The sequence below is a fragment of the Manis javanica genome, chromosome 3 (assembly GCF_040802235.1).
Source record: "Manis javanica isolate MJ-LG chromosome 3, MJ_LKY, whole genome shotgun sequence".
Classification (NCBI taxonomy): Eukaryota; Metazoa; Chordata; class Mammalia; order Pholidota; family Manidae; genus Manis; species Manis javanica.
Genome location: NC_133158.1, coordinates 14,546,364 through 14,566,411, shown reverse-complemented (window position 1 = coordinate 14,566,411; position 20,048 = coordinate 14,546,364). Strand labels below are relative to the sequence as shown.

The following is a 20,048-nucleotide window of genomic DNA, read 5'->3' as shown; positions in this document are numbered from 1 at the left end:
CTAATACACTTGAAATAGTTGAAATTACAGAATGCCTCAGCAAAGAAATAGAAAGTGCTAGCAAATGAAATATAAACCTTAACACTGTATGCAAAAATTAACTCAAAATTGATCATGGACCAAAGTGTAAAATGCAAAACCATAGAAGCTTTTTAACATAGGAGACAATCTTCAGGACTTAATAGGGATAGGCAAAGATTTCTTAGATGTGACACCAAAAGCATGATAAAGAAACACAACCATTGAGTTGGACTCCCTCAAAAGTAAGTTTAAACGTTTGCTCTGTGAAACACCCTGGTAAGAAGATTAAAAGATAAGCTACAAACTTGAAATATATCTGACAAAGATCTCGTATCTAATATATATTAATAACTCTCATAACTCAACAATAAAACAAAGTAAAACATAACCCTGTTAGAGACCAGGTAAAGGACATGTGAATCCTTTTGTACTATCTTTTGCTCCTTTCTGTGAATTTATAATTATTTTTTAAGGCAAAAAAATTGTGGCACAAGGTGGGAAGGGGTCAACTGATATCTTTCCAAAAGAGACAGTTAAATTAATTGTGGCTTTGTTTAGGAAAATCAAGGTGTAGGTATTATAGAGAGCAGGGTTTTCTAGTTCTTATTTTTCATACAGTTTTTGCATTTGTTGATACATTCACAGTGTATCATGCACACAAAAGTATATATAAACCATATGTTTACAGATCAAGAAGTTGAACATGAGCACCACCATAGAAGGCCCCAGTACGTGACTGTCATTACAGACCCTGCGTCCCCAGAGATAACCACTCTCCTCACATTGGTGATAATCGTTCCCCTCCTTTAAAAGTTTCCTTTCTATGTATGTATCTCTAAACAGCCAGTTTGTATAGCCTTGTGTGTTTTGCGCTTTATATACATGAAAGCATACTGCTTGGATTCTCCTGTGTGTCACTTTTTTTGCTACTATTGCCTTTGGGGTGTATCACTGATGACTGTGGCTGTAGTTAGTTTCCTTTCAATGCTAAATAGTATTCTTTGTATGACATGCTCACAGGTGAACATTCTGGTTTACTACTGATGAATATTAGACCAAACCCCTTTTTTCTCTTCTTCTTGGGAGCAATCTGAGCCGAGGGAATGTGTTCTCCGTTGTTTTCAGCCAGGTCCAGTTGGAACTGAGATGAGGTCAGTACCTCTGTGGAATGCTGGGCTGCCATGTCAGGAACGTGACTAGGCTGCAGCGTGTCTGCCCCATTCTGTGCTATCGGTCTTATCAGTGGTAATGGCGATATATTTGGCCTGCATTTGCCTCACTCTTTTTAACTAATCAAATTGTTTCATTTAGGTAGGGAAAAACAGATCATATGTTGGCTCCCTCTTTTGAATGTTCCCTCATTCACATCCTAATTACAAAATTTATTCTCTTTTTCTTGATTTTTCTAATGTGTTGACCTCTCCTTCTTTTTGAACTCTCCTTGCACGGATCCAAGACACCACATGTCGTGGTTCCCCTCTTCTCGTTTAGCTTTCTCTCTGTAAGTTCTTTTATATAACAAACCTTGAGTGTTTGCCATGAGGTGGGCATTGTGCTGGAGACCCACTTGTTTAATCTTCTAGATCAATTTTAGAATCATTTTGTCAAGTGAAAAAAAATGTGGTATTGATGTATGGATTTGGGATAATGACTATCCTTGCAATATTTACATCTCTTGTTTGGAAAACCTGTGATGTCTGCTTTCTTTTGGTGTGTGTCAGCTGATTTTTTTAATCAGTAGGGTATTTTTCCCATGTATTTTCTTAATATTGCCATTTAGGTTTATCCCAAGTAATGCTTTGGTGCTTACTGTTAATGGGATACACAGATATAGAGACATCTGTGCATGTGAGTTTTATGTGTGTGTTTGTGTGTGCAGTATGTCTTTTTCTTTTTAAATTGTATTTTCTGAGTAATGTGTTGAAAAGCTACTAGGATATATATATTATATATGTGCGTTCATATGTGTATGTGTATATACATATATGTAAAATATACATATTTTATATGTAATATAATATGTATGTCTTTTATAGAGAGACTGGGTATATAACCTTGGATATATATCTCTACTCTCTATTATACTCTTTTAATTATAATAGACTTTAAATTGATTCTATTGGATTATTTAATAAAAATATATCATTTGCAAATAAAAATGATCATTTGTTTTATTTTATTCCACTTTTTTCTGTTTTTTATCTTTTTTCAGATTATCAGAGACAATATTAAATGTGGAATTCTGGTTCCATTTCTAATTTAACATGTATATTTCTAGCATTTCATCCTTATGCATGATATTGGATATTGATTTGGGATAGAAATCTGTTGATTTATTAAGAAAAGCTTGAGTAATAGTCTTAAAGAGATATTTAAATAGGTAATGAGCATTAAATTCATCAAAGTGCCATTAAAACTTATTGAAACTGGTTCATGGTTTTCCCTATTTGCTCTGTTAATAACATACTGGTATCTTAATGAATTATTTTAATATATTGGCTAATTCTATTAGTTATTTTTTAAATGAACCTCATACCATAAGTAATACAGGTCTCTAGAATACATTTTAATACTGTCTTTGACACATGTAGATATCAGGATTTGTTAATCTTGGAAAATGACCAAGGTCACTTTCTATATATTTTCTGTGGTCCAGAATATTTCATAATGCACAAGAATTATCCATTGCTTTAATCTTAAAGCATTCCTGCTTAACATAATTTGGGTCAAGAGCCTTTAATAACTTCCTTAATTTATCCCTTGGTTATCTTTTATTTGGGTTTCCTTTTTCTTCTTGAGTCAAGATTTTATGTTTTTTTCAGAGAAATTACTTCTTTCATTATGTTTTCATACATATTATACCCATGTGCATAGTATTCTTTTCATTTTTACTTCTCTGTTATCTCTGTAGTTATACCTTTTTTCTTTCTAATTTTACTCATTAGGTTTTCTTATGTCCTTAGAAATTTGGCCACTTTAAAATTTTTTTAAAGACCCAGTTTTAAAATCACCAATTTCTACATTCTCATTATTCCCTTCAGTTGCTTGCCTCAGGTTTAAAGTACTTGTTCTCAATTAATTCTTAAAGTAAATGCACAAAAGACAATCTTTGTCTAAAGAACACATTGACAACATTCCATATGTCCATATGTAATGTTCAGTTTTCATTATTTTTAAACTTGTTTATTTAATTTTTAAAATACCTTATTTTATCAATAGCTATTTGGGGAGACAATTTAAACATTTTTAAGTACTATGAGTTTTTGGCTTTGAACTCCCATTGTTAATTTAAGATGTGTAACTACCATTTTACTATTTCGTTTTGAAATAATTAAAATAAGCAGAAAACTACGGAAAGTAATACGGTATATATTCAGATGTCCATAACCCATAATTGATAGATGTTAACTCTTGTCATGCTTGTTTTAGCAATTATCTTAAAGAAATAAAGTCTTTCATATAAAGTTTGAAACCCACTTTTACATCCTCCACACCTTCTCCTCTCCATGTTTTTCTCTCCAGAGACATCCTCATTCCTGAGGATGGCTTGTATCTTTTCTGTTCATATATGTATATAATTGCCTTTAGGTTTTTTAATTTAAATATTTTTAAATATTTTTTTTACATAAACAGTATAATAAAAAACACTGTGAATCTTGCTTTTCACCCAGCATTATATTTTGATACATAGAGGGCACATTTATTCATTTTAGTAGCCATGTAGGATTCTATCATTTTTTATGTCCATTCTCCTAGTTGTTCCAGCTGCTGTAATGAACATCTTTACGTTTCCTTATGCATGTGTGTATGTACAAGAGTTCAGGTGCACACCTGAAGGTGGATGTGGTTATTATTACCAAATTACTTTCCTAAGAGGTTTACCAGTTTGCACTCCTGCAAGAAGTTGATGAACATTCCTCTCACCACATGCTTGCTGACAGTATTAATTATTAGAGCATGATATGTTGTCATAGTTTTAATTTGCATTTCCTGAATTCCTAGTGAGATTGGGCATCTTCTAACCATTTACTGGATTTTCTCATTTATGAATTACCCATCCATTTTTTTATTGAGTCATCTTCTCATTGATTTGTAGCCATTATTTATAGGTTCTGGATAGGAGTGGTTTTCCTGTCTAAGTCTTGCAAATACCTTTTCCACATCATCATCTTTTAACTTAGTTTATAATGAGATTTTTTATATACAAGTTTCTATTCTCATGTCAAATTTATCAACCTTTTATAATTTGGTCCTTTTTGTTTCTGTAACATAAAAAAATTATCCTAAAAATATTTTAGGCATTTTGCCTTTCACATTTAGCCCTTTGATCCATTTTTTTTTTTGTATGCTGTTGTGAAGCAAAATGAGGGAGAAAGAATGGATAAAATCATAGGCCTCCATATTACCTGTCCAACGTGAGATAAATGAGAATCGGCCTGTACTTACCTTTGGAAAGAACAGCTGATGAACAGGCTAAGTCATGCCTTCAAAATGTTATCAACAGCATCACTTGCTCCAGCTTATTTAAGAGCTTCTAATGTATATAAAAAAATTTTTTTTCTGGAGGCTGGAATATATGGCAAAATATGTCATTTTTCCTACATGATGGCTAAGATGAGCACCAGCAAATGCAAAGAAATAAATCAACTCCTTCAAGGCTGCCACTTGCCTCAGTCAAGAGGGTGCTGCACCCGAACAAGGAGGACTGGGCAGCAAAGAGGGAGTGGGAAACAGAGACATTGGTTATCTCTTGAGTCTCACAATCATAGTCTGACTACTGTTTAACGTCAGTTTAATGTAGCTTTATTATTTTGTAAGCATTGTAAATTTCCAGATTGAAGGACACATTCAAATGTATATGTGCAAAAGCATTCCAAAACCAAAAATAAATAATTATCTTAGAGTTAGGGGTTCATAGACCCTCTTCCAATCCCTTGCTAGGTCAGCACTAAACAACGATCAGCCTCCTAGCAGAGCCTTTTTATTGTGCTTTGGTAGAAGTATGCTAACACGACTTTTCCCCATATCTGAGGTTGTGGATGATTTCTTTAATGGACATTTCATATGCTGTTCTTATCCAGCTAAAATATATCTGAGCAAGAAGACTAAACTTGACTGACAATCTAGCTGTTCAGAGAATGCTTCAGGTGCACTCAACTCTGTAATGCAGTGGTACCACTGCCGTGCAGCCCCGAAGAAGTCCCCTGAACTACCCTCCGGAAGGTCTCTTTGCCTTCCCACTGCACTGCCCACTGTGCCAGACAGGAGCACACGCCAGCAGGAGCTTTGCTTGGCCGCTAAAATGCAGATGCAAGAAGAATACATTATATGTATGGTCAACAATAACATGTCATGCGCTTCAACATTTGTGAAAACAATATGAAGACATCATGTCAGAGCACCACATTCTAAAGAAATTAATTTAACAGTTATTTTATTAGGCAAGCTTGGGATAGATATTGATTTATGAGAAGTATATGAAGCCTATCCTCTGAAGAGCTCCAGCATGCCCTAATGCAACTCCGAGCATTGCTTTGATAACCATCTCTTGGGAAAATTAGATGAAAGCTTGCCCTAGGAGTGATTAAGAGATTTGAGATCTATACACCCACATGAAAGCTCAGGATTTTAGGCTTGTACTAATTGTTTCCAACCCTAGGTCCCCAAACTCTGTCTCCACTATTGAGGTATCTTAAAAGATATTGCAAAATGTGCTTCAGGAGTCCCACAGTTGTTTAATTCACACATTACTTCCTACTTCCTAATGTCTGATCCAGATTCTATAAAAGTTAACATTTGAAAACTGAGTTCCACTGTTGTTTAAAACTTTGGAAAAATACTGTGTTCAATGTTTACATTTATTTGAACTGTAACAGACACACAAACCCACTTGTCGAAAAGATTTGAATGCCATATTTTAACGCACTGGAGAGCATTAATGTCTGATCTTGGGCTCTTTGATGAAATCATTTAGGTACAAATTTGAAAATAATGTTTGCTTTGACATCTTTTTGTATGTAATTGAACTTCTTATAAATGCAACATTGATCTTAAAAACTTATGTGACTTTGCATGCATGTCTTTATCAATTATTCAAGACTGCATATCTATCACATTAGATTATACATTCTGTAATAATTTTTACAGTAGGTGTAACATATATTGGGGTTTTCTGGTGCCAGTAGTTCCATGCTTCCACCTACAGACAGTATTAGCAGTGAAACCAAATCTTGAACATATATGCAAAACAAAATCCATTTTAATGTTTTAAAACTTTAAGTGACCATTTGATAGAAATATGCATTGAGGTATACAAAGGATTTTTAAAAATAACTACACCTAACATCACATTATGTTAGAAAATAAATTTTAAAATATTTTCTACAAAATACAAAAATCTTTTTGCCAATGTCTCTGAAGTTTGCACACTTCTGTACTTCAATTATGTGAGCAATAGTTAGATGATGTTAATGAATAAAATGCAGGAAAACATCCAGCATCCAGAATCCATTTGATTGCCCCTGAAGATGCAAAATGAGTAGGTTTGAAGAGTGCTATTTGCTCCTATTAAATGAAGAATATTTTCTCCTTATTTTGCAGACAAAACAAAGTACAAAAGTGTATTGAATGTTGAAGCTGATAAAAGACTCAGCTGTCATAACTGCTTGGATAATAACCCTTGCTTTCCAATTATCAGTTTGTCAAAACAGCCTAATTATTTTCTCTGGCTTTATAAAAACATAAAAATTGTTATAAATGGGAGTATATAAGGCAGGTTGAAACCACTACAGTTCTATTTTTAATTTGTTTTACGTATCCAGATTCTGTAAAAGATAACATTTGAAAACTGAATTCCACACTGTTGTTTAAAACTTTGGAAAAATACTGTGTTCAAATAACACAAAAATTAAAAATGCTGGCTTTTAAGTTACACAAGTAAGTGTTAAATATACTTCAACAGTCATCTCTAAGTTTTGCTTGCTTTTGTCATTTTTTAGGCACTGAATACCCAAGACCTAATTCTTGTTTTGAAAATTGCATCTTCCGGAACAGCCAATTTCAGCATTGTCCTCCAGACAACAGATACAAAAAAAAAAAAGGTATTTTTACAGTCTGTAGTATTTACCAAGGTTCTTTTGTAGGCTTGCATGTTTGCACTGCCCCTCAGTGGCTTCTCAGTTTCTCCTGGTCCTCTGCCAGTTTGAATAAGGTCTGAACATCTAGCTTAAGTCAGCTGATTCAGTCAGTCGCAGGACTTAGCTGCATTTTCTATTCAGGCTTTATCTGAAGTAGAATTCTCTATTAAACAAGTACAAAGAACAAAGAAATGCTCTCCTTAAACAAGATGCATACTTTAGAGAAAAACTTAGTGGGGAACCAGGTAAGATTGGGTATCGTTCTAACTCGTTTTTAGAGAAAAACTTAGGGGAGGTACCAGGTAAGATAGGGTATTGTTCTCACTCGTCTGGTCAGCTCTATTGTTCATGGTTTGATTTGACTTTGAATTTCCTTTCAAAGTTTGAGTGTCCCTTGCAATCTGATTTTTTCAGTTTTTCTAGGGCTTCTTTAAGGAATCAAAATCTTATCCACCATGCCCAATTATCAAAACCATTGTAGCCTTTGTTCTTCTCAGACCATGTAGACCATAATCTCATCTCCGCTTCAGCCATCTTCTTTCCACTTAAAATTTACAAAGGAAAAAGAGAAAAACTTCATTTGCTTTCTCAAGTTACTGCCTGATTTCTGTGCTTCTTTATAGGCTTCTCATCCAATAGAAAAGGAGAGATTAAAACATCGACAAGCATGACAGTAATTCTAGCTTGCTTGAGGGGCATCCAAGGATCCTTTTTTAACTGGAATGGAATTTCTTTAATTCCAAGCTTGCCTGCTGCCCTCTGTATGCACATACATGGTCTTCACAGAGTCACAGCTTGCCTTATTTGAAAGGATCTAGGCCTCTTTTCCCAGAATTTTACATTTTAAACAAAAAACACACTTAAAGACAATACAAAAAAATGGTTTTAAATAGAGCAAACTATAATGAAAATGTCTCTTTAAACAAAAAAATACCTTTCATATATATAACAGCTAAAATGACCTTTCTCTTCCCCTCTAATTTCCTGTATCTCTCCCTTAATTCTGTATTCATTTCATGCTACCTAATTGACACAGAGACTGGAATCTGTAATCAGGCTGTAACTATAGACCCTGGGAATTTGCCTCTTTTAATCAAATCAGTAATGTAAAGGATACAGACATCAGTGTTCTTTATGCTTCTGACTAGATCACAGCTGATACCTTGACTCTGACTAGCTGTTAACTTCCACCTCTTATAGAGCACACGAAACCCCAACCTACGCAGCATCAAGGGACATTCAGATTGTTATTATGGAATTTGGTTCAAGTGAACAAATTCCAGAAATCCCAGATAGAACTGGGATAAAGGGGGCACTTGGGTTCTTTATCAGGTGAGAAAAATGATGGGTGTATAGACAAATAGGAGACAGAAAACACGCTTGGTTAATGGGGATGGCATTGGTAGAGATAGAAACCTTTACGTAAGCATGTGTTATCTCCTCCACAGACTGGGGTGTGTGTGTGTGTGTGTGTGTGTGTGTGTGTGTGTCTTTAGGAAGGTGTGGGTGTTCTGGGGGCAGTTCCGTCTTCAGTTAATTGGGCCATGAAAGAGGTTAAAGGGACTTGAAAGCTCGGTACTTGACTGAGAAGAAAAGAACAGTAATGAACTCAAAAAGACATCAGTTCACTGTTTCTTCCCATTTACAAGACACTGAGACTACAATCAATCACTATTTTTAGAGAAAATAATGATGAACTGAATGGGGATGAGCAAAAAGCCCATGATTTACAGAACTGTTCATCACAGAGGTTAATATAACCAGAGCAACATATTGTCTTCATTATGAATCATAAGAAAATTGCTCATTTCCGTTGACTTTCTTTTGGCTGTGATGCATTACTTATATTTTGCAAGATGACACAAATGGTGTCTTGATGAGCATTTCTGAAAAGAAGTTCTCACTGATTAAAAAATTCAAAGCTTTCTCTGGATGATTCTAAATCATGCCATATTTCCTTTGCCAAATTTTTATAAATCTGGCCTTTAGATATTTTGGGGAACATCAGTATCATGTGAGAAATCACTATGTCTTTGTAGGATCTGTGAAGCCCCGAAATTAGATGCTATATTTGGGGAGATAAGTGTTTATTCCTAAAAAAAAAAGTCAGAGAAGTGTCATCAGATGTTCAAAAGGGTCTGGAAAAAAATTTTTTTTAATTAAGAAACCCTGTTTTGGGGCTTTAAATGATACCACTTTGCTCTAGGTATACAAGTTTTTTTAACTCCCTTATTCAATGGCCCAGTGTATGTTCTGTTGATTTCCATCAGTGCTTCAGATTCAGGAGAGGGGATGCTCACACTTGATTCTGTGTAGCAGGTGAGAGTCCAATAAAATAAATATATCTATCAAAAAAATTATATTGTGACTGGCAATAACCAAAAAATTAAGGCAACTTTTCTTTTTGCTTTTAAACTTTTAGCAAACTTTCCACAATGATGTTCCTTTGACTATTGTAAGACTAGAGGATGTAATTCATAGTAATCACAATTTTCTGATCCTGTGAGTGAAAGTCACTATAAATAAATACCTAATTTCAGCCATAATAATAGAAGCGACTGTCAGAGTGACAAAAAAAATACTTAAATCCTTTTGTGGTGTCACCTGACTCTCAGAATAAATCCCAAATTCCTTCCAATAGCTTTGTAACCTAACCACAAGTCTACAGATTTGCCAGTAACAGGGTATCTTGGCCTAGGCACTATGACACTGGGACTCTGTGGCAGGAGACTGTCCTGTGCATGGGTTGATGGTTAGTAGCAGTCCTCAGGCCTCTACCCATTAGATGCCAGTAGCCACCCACCCCCACCCACAAACACACATTTATATTAACCAGAGGTGTCTCTAGACATCGACACATGTCCACTGGGGGCCACAATCACCCCTGGTTGAGACCCACCAACAGTCTTTTAACACCCTCAAGCTTGACTCTCCTACCATAATGAGCTTGAATTTCATATAAGTTCATGTAATGAACTTTCAATTTCAGAATGCATACTGTTCTTTCTCCTCTGTATTTTTGCCCCTTCTATGCCCTTTATGTGTGCAACATTCTCCTTCCTCATTTATGCTTGGCAAACTCTATCTTATCTTCTTTATAGCTTGATCTAGAAGTCTGGGAGAGGTAGGCACAACTTCCACCCCCATGTCCTCTTTCAAGCATGACCCTGCTATATAGAATAGTTGAACATTTGCTTAGCTGTATCATCTATTAAATCAAAAATTGCAAGAGGTCGAGGATCATTATTGAGCTCTTCACTCATGTGTCTCCATTGCCTGGTGCACAATAAAGAGTCATTGAATGAAGTAACATTTGAGCCCAAACAAATTTTAGTCAGCACAACTACAATGATACTTTTTAGAAGTACATTCTCTAGTCCAGTTATTAAGCATGAAGATTTCATAAAATAACCTTAACCTTGGAGAAAACCAGGTATGATGTGTGTCAAACACAACTCACTGTTTCAGCTTAATTCTTTCCATGCTTTTGACCTTTATAAATCTCCTTAGCTCAATTTATTATATATTTAAAACCTATGTTTTATCAATTTGGCAGATTTTTGTTTTGCTATCTATTAGCCTGGTAAAGGTCACATCATTACATGAAGTCTAGTGGCAGAAAAAACACAATAATTTGCCAATGGGAAACACATGAAAAGTGATTTCATTTTTTATGTCGTCCTACAAGTTTTACCTTGGGGTTGATTTTAAATGTTATTATTCAAAGTTGACAATTATGTCTGAAATGAATTCTAGAAAGTACACAGAAGAGAAAAATTATTTAGAATTTAGACTCTAAAACCATGGTTATTTTACACAATTAAATAGTAGAAAGGTGCTTATAAAATATCTTGGCTGGTGAGGAATTTAGAAAGCTACTAAATAAAAGATGCTTAAGTAGGTGCACACACCCTGTGCTGTGTGTTTCACTTTGTCTCTAGTGAAACATTTTTTTCTAGTGATAAAAGAAAATAATTTCTAATGATATTTATATGCCTGACAGATGATTATCCAATGTGTATCAAAGCAGATACAAACTAGTCAATTCTTTATAATGTTGAAAATTGGATACAAACTACAATCCATTGTTGGTAGTATTGGATGGGACACAAGAAGATGTTTATAGCAATTACCTAGGCACTGTTTCTCATTTCAAGGACTTCTCTGTAACACAAAGCAAGGTAACCTGTCAAAATGATTTACCAAGTGTCCACTTGATACACACACTAGAGGAGATTACAGATAACTGAAACACAGCACTTGCCTGGAGGCACTACCAGTCTGGTAAGGGAGAAAAGACATGTACACAAAGGACTGTAATTTATCAACAACAACAAAAAATCCCCATGTGGTAAAGGTAAACAGAATGCTACATGAATTTCAAGAGAGATATTGTGTGTGTGTGTGTGTGTGTGTGTGTGTGTGTGTGTGTGTGTGTGTCTATGTTGTCTCAGAAAGGAGGACATTCTAAGTAAATTAAATAATACATCTAAAGCAGCATTTATTTAAGACATTTTGCTAACAGTGAGCAGTGCATGTATTTGGAGGTAAGGACTAAAAGATTTGATGCCACAGTGAAGAATGTGTCTTCCCCTTGGTTGACAGGAGGCATAATTCAACAAATTTTGTCTGTACCCCACTAGTATTGAGTGAAATAGCTATCTCTGAATAATTGGTGGTGGTGGAGTGGGTGTATGAGGGAAAGGAGGAAGGAAGGAAGAAGAAAGAGTGGGAAAGAGGGAAAGATTCACTAATAAGGAGCCTCTAGAGATATTTAGATCGGAATCCTATAACTTTAGTTATATTCAATAAATCATCTGACAATAGGCATTGAATAGACTCTGAGGAAAGAGGAATGTGATGCGATAACAGCTAAAACTACCTAGATAAGAGAAAATAATGCCCTGACTCTGGATAACCATTGGGATGAAAAAGAAGAAATTGATGACAGAGATATTTTATATGGAGGATTTCAGTGACTGATAAATTACTGAATGAGGTGCAAGCAACTCTGAGGCTCCATGGCTGGACAACTCAGCAGTTAGAGAAGCTATTTGTGGGAATGAAGGAGAGAGAATGGAGAGTTCACTTTTTGAGAGGTTGAGCTGTCATGTGCTCACAGGAGGATATTGCAGAAATATCCAGGTTTGGAGTTCAGGAGAGGGGCCCAGGCTAAGTTTACACCTTTCTGAGCCTCTTATAAGGAAAAGCTAGAGAAGCCTTTGGAGTAGATGAGAAGGATGACTGGAGGGGAAAGGAGGCACTACTGAGACAGGACATTGGTTAAACCTGTATTTAGAATATCAAAGTGATAAAGAGAAAACCTAGGTCATGCTCTGTAAGAAAATTCAAGGCATGACGTTTAAAAGAGAATATAGGAAGGATGTAACTCCCTACTCCTTAGGTACAGGCTGGTCATTGTGACTTGATTCCATAGTGTATAGGATGGACAGTGGGAAAAGAGGAACCTTCCAGTGGACCTGTTGGACACGACCTCAGCCGGGTGATCAAGGTCAACATCAGCAGCCATAATTCAAGTCAACAGAATACACCCTTAACATGATCTGATGAAAACAGCACTCTGCCTTGTGGTCTTCTTCAAAACTTCTAATCCCAGTCTGATCATGAGGAAACCACCACAGAAACTCAATCTGAGGGATGTTCTACAAAATATGTGACCTACAGTACTCTTCCAAACTACAGGTCATCAAAATAAATGAAGTGGGGAGAGAGGGAGAAGGGTGTGGAAGCAGTGAGAAGGATGATGGAGAGGAAGGTCGGGTGGCCCTAAAGGAGCTCAGACTCCTGAGAAGCTCAAGAGCACTTAGGTGGAGGAAGGAGCCAAGGGGAAGAGGGGGGCTGGCAGGGAAAGTGAGCATGGTGGTGTGCATTGGTTTCTTCTGCTAGAACAAATCACAACCGGCTTTGTCGCTAAAAACAACGTGAATTTATTATCTTCCAGTTCTGGAGGTCAGAAGTCTGAAATCAGTTTTAATGGGTTAAAATCAAGATGCCAGTTGCCCTACATTCCTTCTGGAAGCTCTAGGTAAAAATCGATTTCCTTGGCATTTCCAGCTTCTAGATAGAGGCTCTTAATTCCTTGGCGTGTGGCTCCCTCCTCCACCATCACATCCAGCAGAGCAGCTTCTTCTCTCTCGTCTGGCTTCCAACCTCTCTTTCACTCTGCGTCTCTTGCCCCCCTTTTATGTAAGGACCCATGTGATAACCTCAGACTCATCTCGATGATTCAGGATCATTTCCTCATCTCAAGATTCTTAATCTAGTCAAATATGCAAAGTTCCTTTTCTCATTTAAGGTAAACTATAGCTTCTGGGGATTAAGATGTAGACAGCTTTCAGGGACCATTATTGAATCTACCACAGGGTACCAGCTGGGCCTTGAAGGAGGTATAGGAGATGAGATAAGAAGCAAAGATGGAAGAGTCTGTTCTAACCAAGAAAGATCTGAAAGAATGAAGCAACGGACAGACCAGAAGATCGCAAGGATTAACAACATACATGTTGAAATCTCTAAATATGGGGACTCCAGAAATCTTGAAGGGTCCCCTGAAGTCTTTGGCCGAGTACTAATTTATATGTGTGTAGGGTGAAGCCCAAGAGGGTGGATAAACAATTACCGGGAACTGTTAGATGAATATTTCCTGGGGCTCATACAAAGCTGAGAATTTGAATTCCCTTCATGAATAGTGGACAAAATTCACTGAATACTCAGAGCAATCAGCAGAGATACCAGTATGGCTGGCTACACATAGGAAATGAGAGTAAAATAAAACCCCAATATCACACAACTATCAGAGTGGCTAAAATTAAAATTTATGATAACACCAAATGCTGGTAAGCATGCAAAGAAACTGGATCTCTCAAACCATTGCAAGTACCCTGTGGAGAGGCTTACCTGGCAAGGAACTGAGTGGGCCTCCAACCAATAGCCAGTGGGGAAATGAAAACCCTCAGCCCATGGGAAACTGAGCCACATCCTCCTCCTCCAATTAGCCTTCAGGTGACACTGCAGCACTGGCAACCCTGGACTGTACCTTTGTGAGAAAGCCTGAAACAGGGGCACCCAGCTAAGCCACACACAGATTTCTGACCCACAGAAACTGTGAGATGATAAATGTTTATTGTTTTAAATGGCTAGGTTTGGGGTAGTTTGTTACATGTGGTAGATAAGTCCTACTGGCAGTAGGTAAGCTCCTGTCACTCCTCCAGCACATACAGGCAGTATTTTAATTACTTATACCATCACCTCCCCCTGGAGATTATTGATTCCCTTGGGCAAGAATTACTATGTTTCAGTGCCTTGCACATGACTGGCATATTATTCAAAAGGTACCAATCATAGAACTGAAATGAAATGAATTGTATTATCAAATAACTGTGGCTATATACTTGATTTAAAGTGTCATTTAAAATGACACTTCACTCTGTGTCATCTTCAGAAAAAATCTTAATCGTCTTACAAGTTTATTTCTTTATCTGTAATAAGAATAATGAAAGTACCTACCTCATAGGGCTGGTGTAAACCTTGGCTGAATTAATGTTTTAAGGCCTTAGAATAATACCTGGTGCACAGTTAGTGTTCAGTCAGTGTTACATATCATTTCTCATATATTTCTGGGATCAACAGAGTGAAGAAACTCAGAATGTGTGATTTGTAAGTGGTGTCAAATTAATAGGGATTGCAATGCTTTAAACAGCTGTAATACATTTTAAAAGACTAATGCTCTTCCACAAACATTTTTAAACACCCACCTGTGTAACCAGGTACTGCACTAGGGGTTGGGAGTAGAGACATGAGTAGGTCAGTGTCACTGCCCACAGAAATCTTTATCATTGTCCTTAAAAGAGGTCACAGAGGTGGACATATAACTGAGCCAGTGATGTGCTGGAGCATTCATAGGGTGCTTGGTGGGAGCATAAGAGGTGGCACTAACTCACAGTGGGGGTGGTGTGGGGAAGCGGAAGCCTGTTTGTTTCTTCAAAGTCACCAGTTAACATGGTGATAAAAATATAACCACAAAACATTTATTACCTTCTCTACTTAGAGGTATACATAAGAATGCATGCTTAAGAAGTTCAAAATACTTTTTTCTTTTTTTAGCAAAAGATAAATGTATTATTTTCTTACAATGGGTGCCTGAAAGGACTTATTTAAAGTTCTGTAGCCTTCTGGATTTGAGAATTGTTGTATAAATTTAAAGACTGATGAAATTTGAGGGAAAAATAAAATGGATAAAAGGATAAAAGTGAGTTAAATTCTACATGATATTCATTTATAAAAAATAGATTGATATGTGAAGAAAGTAACATATCTTAAAGAGTTCACATTTTCTTCACTAAAATTGAAGAAAAATAAAAATGAGAAATTGCTATGAAAAATCAGTTTATTCACTTAAGAGTAGAGAAGTATAATTTTATAAAACGTATAAATTGGTACCCATGGATAAATATATATATATATATCAAAGCTTTATTTAATGTTATAAAAATGAACTGGCAATAAAAAAGTAAGTTAGGAAAAATAATTTGCAACTTAAACAAATATCCCTAAATAAGAGCTAATACACAGTGCTTAGTATATGCCAGGAACTTCTTAAATGTTTTACATATATTAACTTATTAATCCTCTAACAGCTCTGTGAGGTAGGCGCTACTATTATCCCCATGTTACAGACGAGGAAACTGAGACCCTGAAAAGCCAAGTAACTCACCGAAGATAACACAAGCCAGTGAATAATAGAGCTCAGCTCAGATTCAGGAGTTTTAGTGTTCATTTTGCTTAGTTTTCTATAATAAATCTTACAAATAAACAAACAAACCTATGTAGAATCAAAAAACTAGTTAGAGGTATATAAAATGGGGCAGTAAAAGCACTTCTGTATTCCAGGCTCTCTAAGTAAACATTACTACAAGTTAAGTATATAGATACATATACAGACATGCATACACACAGTACTTGTGTAAAAATGGGGATACACTTGTACAATGAATGTAGATTTTTTTAATAATATAAATAATCATTAGCAATAATACAACTGGAATTCTTACAGATGTTTTTACATGTGCTGAATTTCCTTGAAACAGATTCTACAGAGTGGAATTCTTGGATCCAAGTTTATGTCCTTTAGGAAATACTGATAGATGATGATAAATTATCCTCGCGAGCAAAAAGGGTGAATTAATTTATAAATTACCACCTTGAATGTAACGTCAAAATCAGATCATCATTTAAAATCATTAGTTTGAATAAGTCTTTTGTTTGTATGTTCCAGACTTTTGATTCCTTTATTAACAATCACCTACAATCTCTGCCCAACCCACTGAAGTGTATAATTAGTTCTACTCTGTTCAATTTGGTTCTTTTAAATTCCTAAGTAAATGAACCAGTTATTCATAGATAAATAATCATGTTCCCATTTTGCTCACAAAATCTATCTTGCTGCTTTGTCTAATTTTACGATGGTTAGCAGCACCAGGGCAGGGAGGAATAACAGCTCCCGATCTTCTGATTTTAGTCAGCACGCCTCTACACTTCCTCCAACACATGCGTTGGTTGGGGTTTCTGCTAAGATGTTTTTTTTTATTAAAGTATCATTGATGTACAATCTTATTAAGGTTTCACATGAACAACATCATGGTTTCAACATTCACCCATATTATCAAGTCCTTACCACTCCCGTTGCAGTCACTGTCCATCAGCCTAGTAAGATGCTATAGAGTCATCACTCGTTTTCTCCGTGCTGTACTGCCTTCCCCGTGACCAGCCTATGTTGTGAGTGCTAATTATAATGCCCCTTAATCCCCTTTTCCTTCCCTTCCCACCCATCTTCCCCAGTCCCTTTCCTTTTGGTAACTGCTAGTCCCTTCTTGGAGTCTGTCAGTCTGCTACTGTTTTGTTCCTTCAGTTTTTTCTTTATTCTTATACTCCACAGATGAGAGAAATCATTTGGTACTTGTTTTTCTCTGCCTGGCTTATTTCACTAAACATAATACCCTCTAGCTCCATCCATGTTGTTGCAAACGGTAGAATTTGTTTTCTTCTTATGGCTGAATAATGTTCCATTGTGTATATGTACCACATCTTCTTTATCCATTCTTCTACTGATGGACACTTAGGTTACTTCCATAACTTTGCTGTTGTAAATAGTGTTGTGAGAAACATAGGGGTGCATATTCTGGTAAGGTATATTTTATCAAGCAAAACAAATTTATTTCTATTTGTAACTCACTGAGTATTTTTTTTCCTCACTTTAGATGTTGAGTTTTACATCTAGCTTTTCTCCTGTGTGATTTTCAAGTCATTCCCCATGTCTGTGGATCCGCTTTCAGCAGTCTTTTCTACTTTATGTTGCTTCTAATACTGCTCTCTGCAATGATTTGGTCAGTTCCCATTTCTTTAGTATGTTCCCCAGGCACATTTTTCATCTTCTTTCTTGTCTTCTTATCACTTATTTGACCTTTTTAAATGTTTTCTTCAACTAATATGAGAAATAGATTTGCATGTGTCTGAAATTGTCTGTTTACAGAAGTACATCTTCTGTAATGTTTTCATTACTTCCAAGTCACTTTCTATGTTTTTCTCCCCACTCCTCTTTTGATTATGTCAGTGCAAAGACCCCAAGGTTACCCTTTCTGCATGTCACTTTTCCTTGAATATGCACAGTTAATCCTGGCCAGCAGGTTGATTCACGAGCAGAGTAGGGATGATTTGGAGGATCAGGTACCTGCCAGTAGCTTTAATTTGAATGTGTTATTTTAAAATATTTTCTCATCATATCATCTGTGTATGTCTACTGCGCTGGAGGCAACACCATTCCTCAGTTTGGACATAGCAGGAGGTCAGAGAGCACAAGAACAGAGAAAATGGGATAGGGAATCTAGGGACATCTGGCCTATGACCTCAGCCATGGGAACACTAGATGCGAGAAAGCAAGGTCCTCGATATATTGGGAGACATTATTTTCAATCTAGAATTCTGTACTCAGGAAACTTGTCAATCAAATGTCCATGTAAAATGAGGGCACCTGCTGATAAATAGTGATCTGATCAAATTTACTTCCAACTGTTCATAGAAAACTACTAGTGAATGTGCCCATGTAAAAGTAAGCAGAAGTCAAGAAAGAGGAAAGAGGAAATAACACACTGAAGTAGGGAAAAGTTCTAAAATGACAATGTATAGTAGACTTTGGGGGCATAAATGTAGAGACCTCTGGAAAATGGTTGAGGTGTCCAGGAAAGAAGAGAGAGAGAGAGGGGAAACATTATCTTAATGGCATTTAGAAAAAAAAAGTAAGAATGTACTTAAATTGGCATCATATTTTTTTTATTTTACCATTCAACAATTTTTCCCTTGCCACTGAGGATTAACTACATCCTACAGATGGTTAGAATTTTTTAGGGAGACTGCACAGTCTAAGAATAGAACACTACTTCGCTTACAGCATTCAAAATAGGGTCTCCCAGCAAAACACTGGTCTGGCAAGCCCAGGTTCTGCCGTGAGGGAAGTCCTTCCGTCCTATACCAAGGGCCAGGTTTACTCAGCCAGGACAGAGGTTTCTGTAAGACCACAGCCTAGGAGAGGAGAGAGAGTGGTGGGAAGGGTACAGGAAAGAAGAGGACCGTGTCATGTTGCTCTGTCAGAAGATGTGAGAGAAGTGACGGCATCGAGAGCACAGCTCACCCTCACCTCTGTTTAGGGCTCTGGGCAAGGTCATCTCTCCGCTGGGCTGCCCCTCACCAACAGGGACATGGCCATGCTGATTTCACAGGACAGCCTGGCCATGCAGAGATAAAACCGGGGGTATTTATCTGGGAAACTGAGGGCTCTTGAAAGGGAATCATTCAGCTTATTAGCTCAAACTTAGCTCTAAGTGAAAGGAACATTTTATTAAATTCCTCCCACTCCCCAGTGAGTGTGCGTCCAGAATGATGGCCTGATAGGCTGTATTCCAAAGATTGAAATTATTAATCCCCACATATCTGAGTGGCAGTAACTTTTGCAACCTGCTTCATGCTGCACACAGATCCTTTAGTTTCCAAGATAGGTGCCCACATGTTAAAAGCATTAATGTGTTCCCTTCCCTTTCTCCCATCTCTGTTTATTTATTTTTTCTTTACCTTCCTCCAGTATTTCCAACATGATAAAATACATTGAATTAGAGCAGCTGTGCTATTGCTTGAATGAAAAAGAAATCTAAATTCTCCAAAAAGTTTTGGCATGTGTTTAGGAAAAGTGTATGAAATCTCGACACCGATAAGTATTCCAGGCCCAGTCCTCTTCTTAGTCAAGATGCAGTATTTCCACTCAAGTGCTCATTCTCCAAAAAGACAACAAAACTCTTCCTAAAACCTGGTAAAACAGAGTTGAAGTGTAGCACAATAAGCAATGACCTCATTATGTATGTTGTACATGTGTAGGAAAGCACCAGATATTTCCATCTGTCCATCTTTATCTGCAGCAAATTGATTTCACAACTCTTCCAGATATTAAACGCCAAGACCCATATAAAAATGTTTGCCAGTCACTGCTAAGCCTAAAAGCGTATCTTTCCAAAGAGTGGGGAAATGTGGAGTCAGAAAGCTCCATAGAGGAAAAAATAAGCCCTTGGGAAATAGAAGAGGGACATTCATACCTTCCTTCATCAACTAAGTGAGGGATGCCCATTGCCAGGCATGCGGGCTCTGTGCTCAGTGTGCACTCGGGGTGAAATGCACGCCTTGCCCTCCGAGCTTTAAATCCAAGCAGGGGCAGAGGAAAGCAGCACGCCGAGTGGAGGTGCAGAGGCGTGAGAGGACAGTCAGGCAGCAGTCATTCAAAAACAGTCAGCTTCCTCTGAGCCATATTGTTTAGGGAATGAGGTGTTCTGCTTC

General features: G+C 36.8%; 1 protein-coding gene across 2 annotated transcripts in view; it reads left to right on the top strand.

Moving 5' to 3' along the window:
- The window catches only part of SUCLG2 (succinate-CoA ligase GDP-forming subunit beta), a 578,416-nt gene that overhangs the window by 538,008 nt on the left and 20,360 nt on the right, over window positions 1-20,048 (top strand). For both annotated transcript variants that reach the window (XM_073230875.1, XM_073230874.1), the window contains one exon: window positions 7,020-7,121. In XM_073230875.1, coding sequence (XP_073086976.1) covers window positions 7,020-7,121 — 102 coding nt within the window. The remainder of the gene's footprint in view (window positions 1-7,019; window positions 7,122-20,048) is intronic.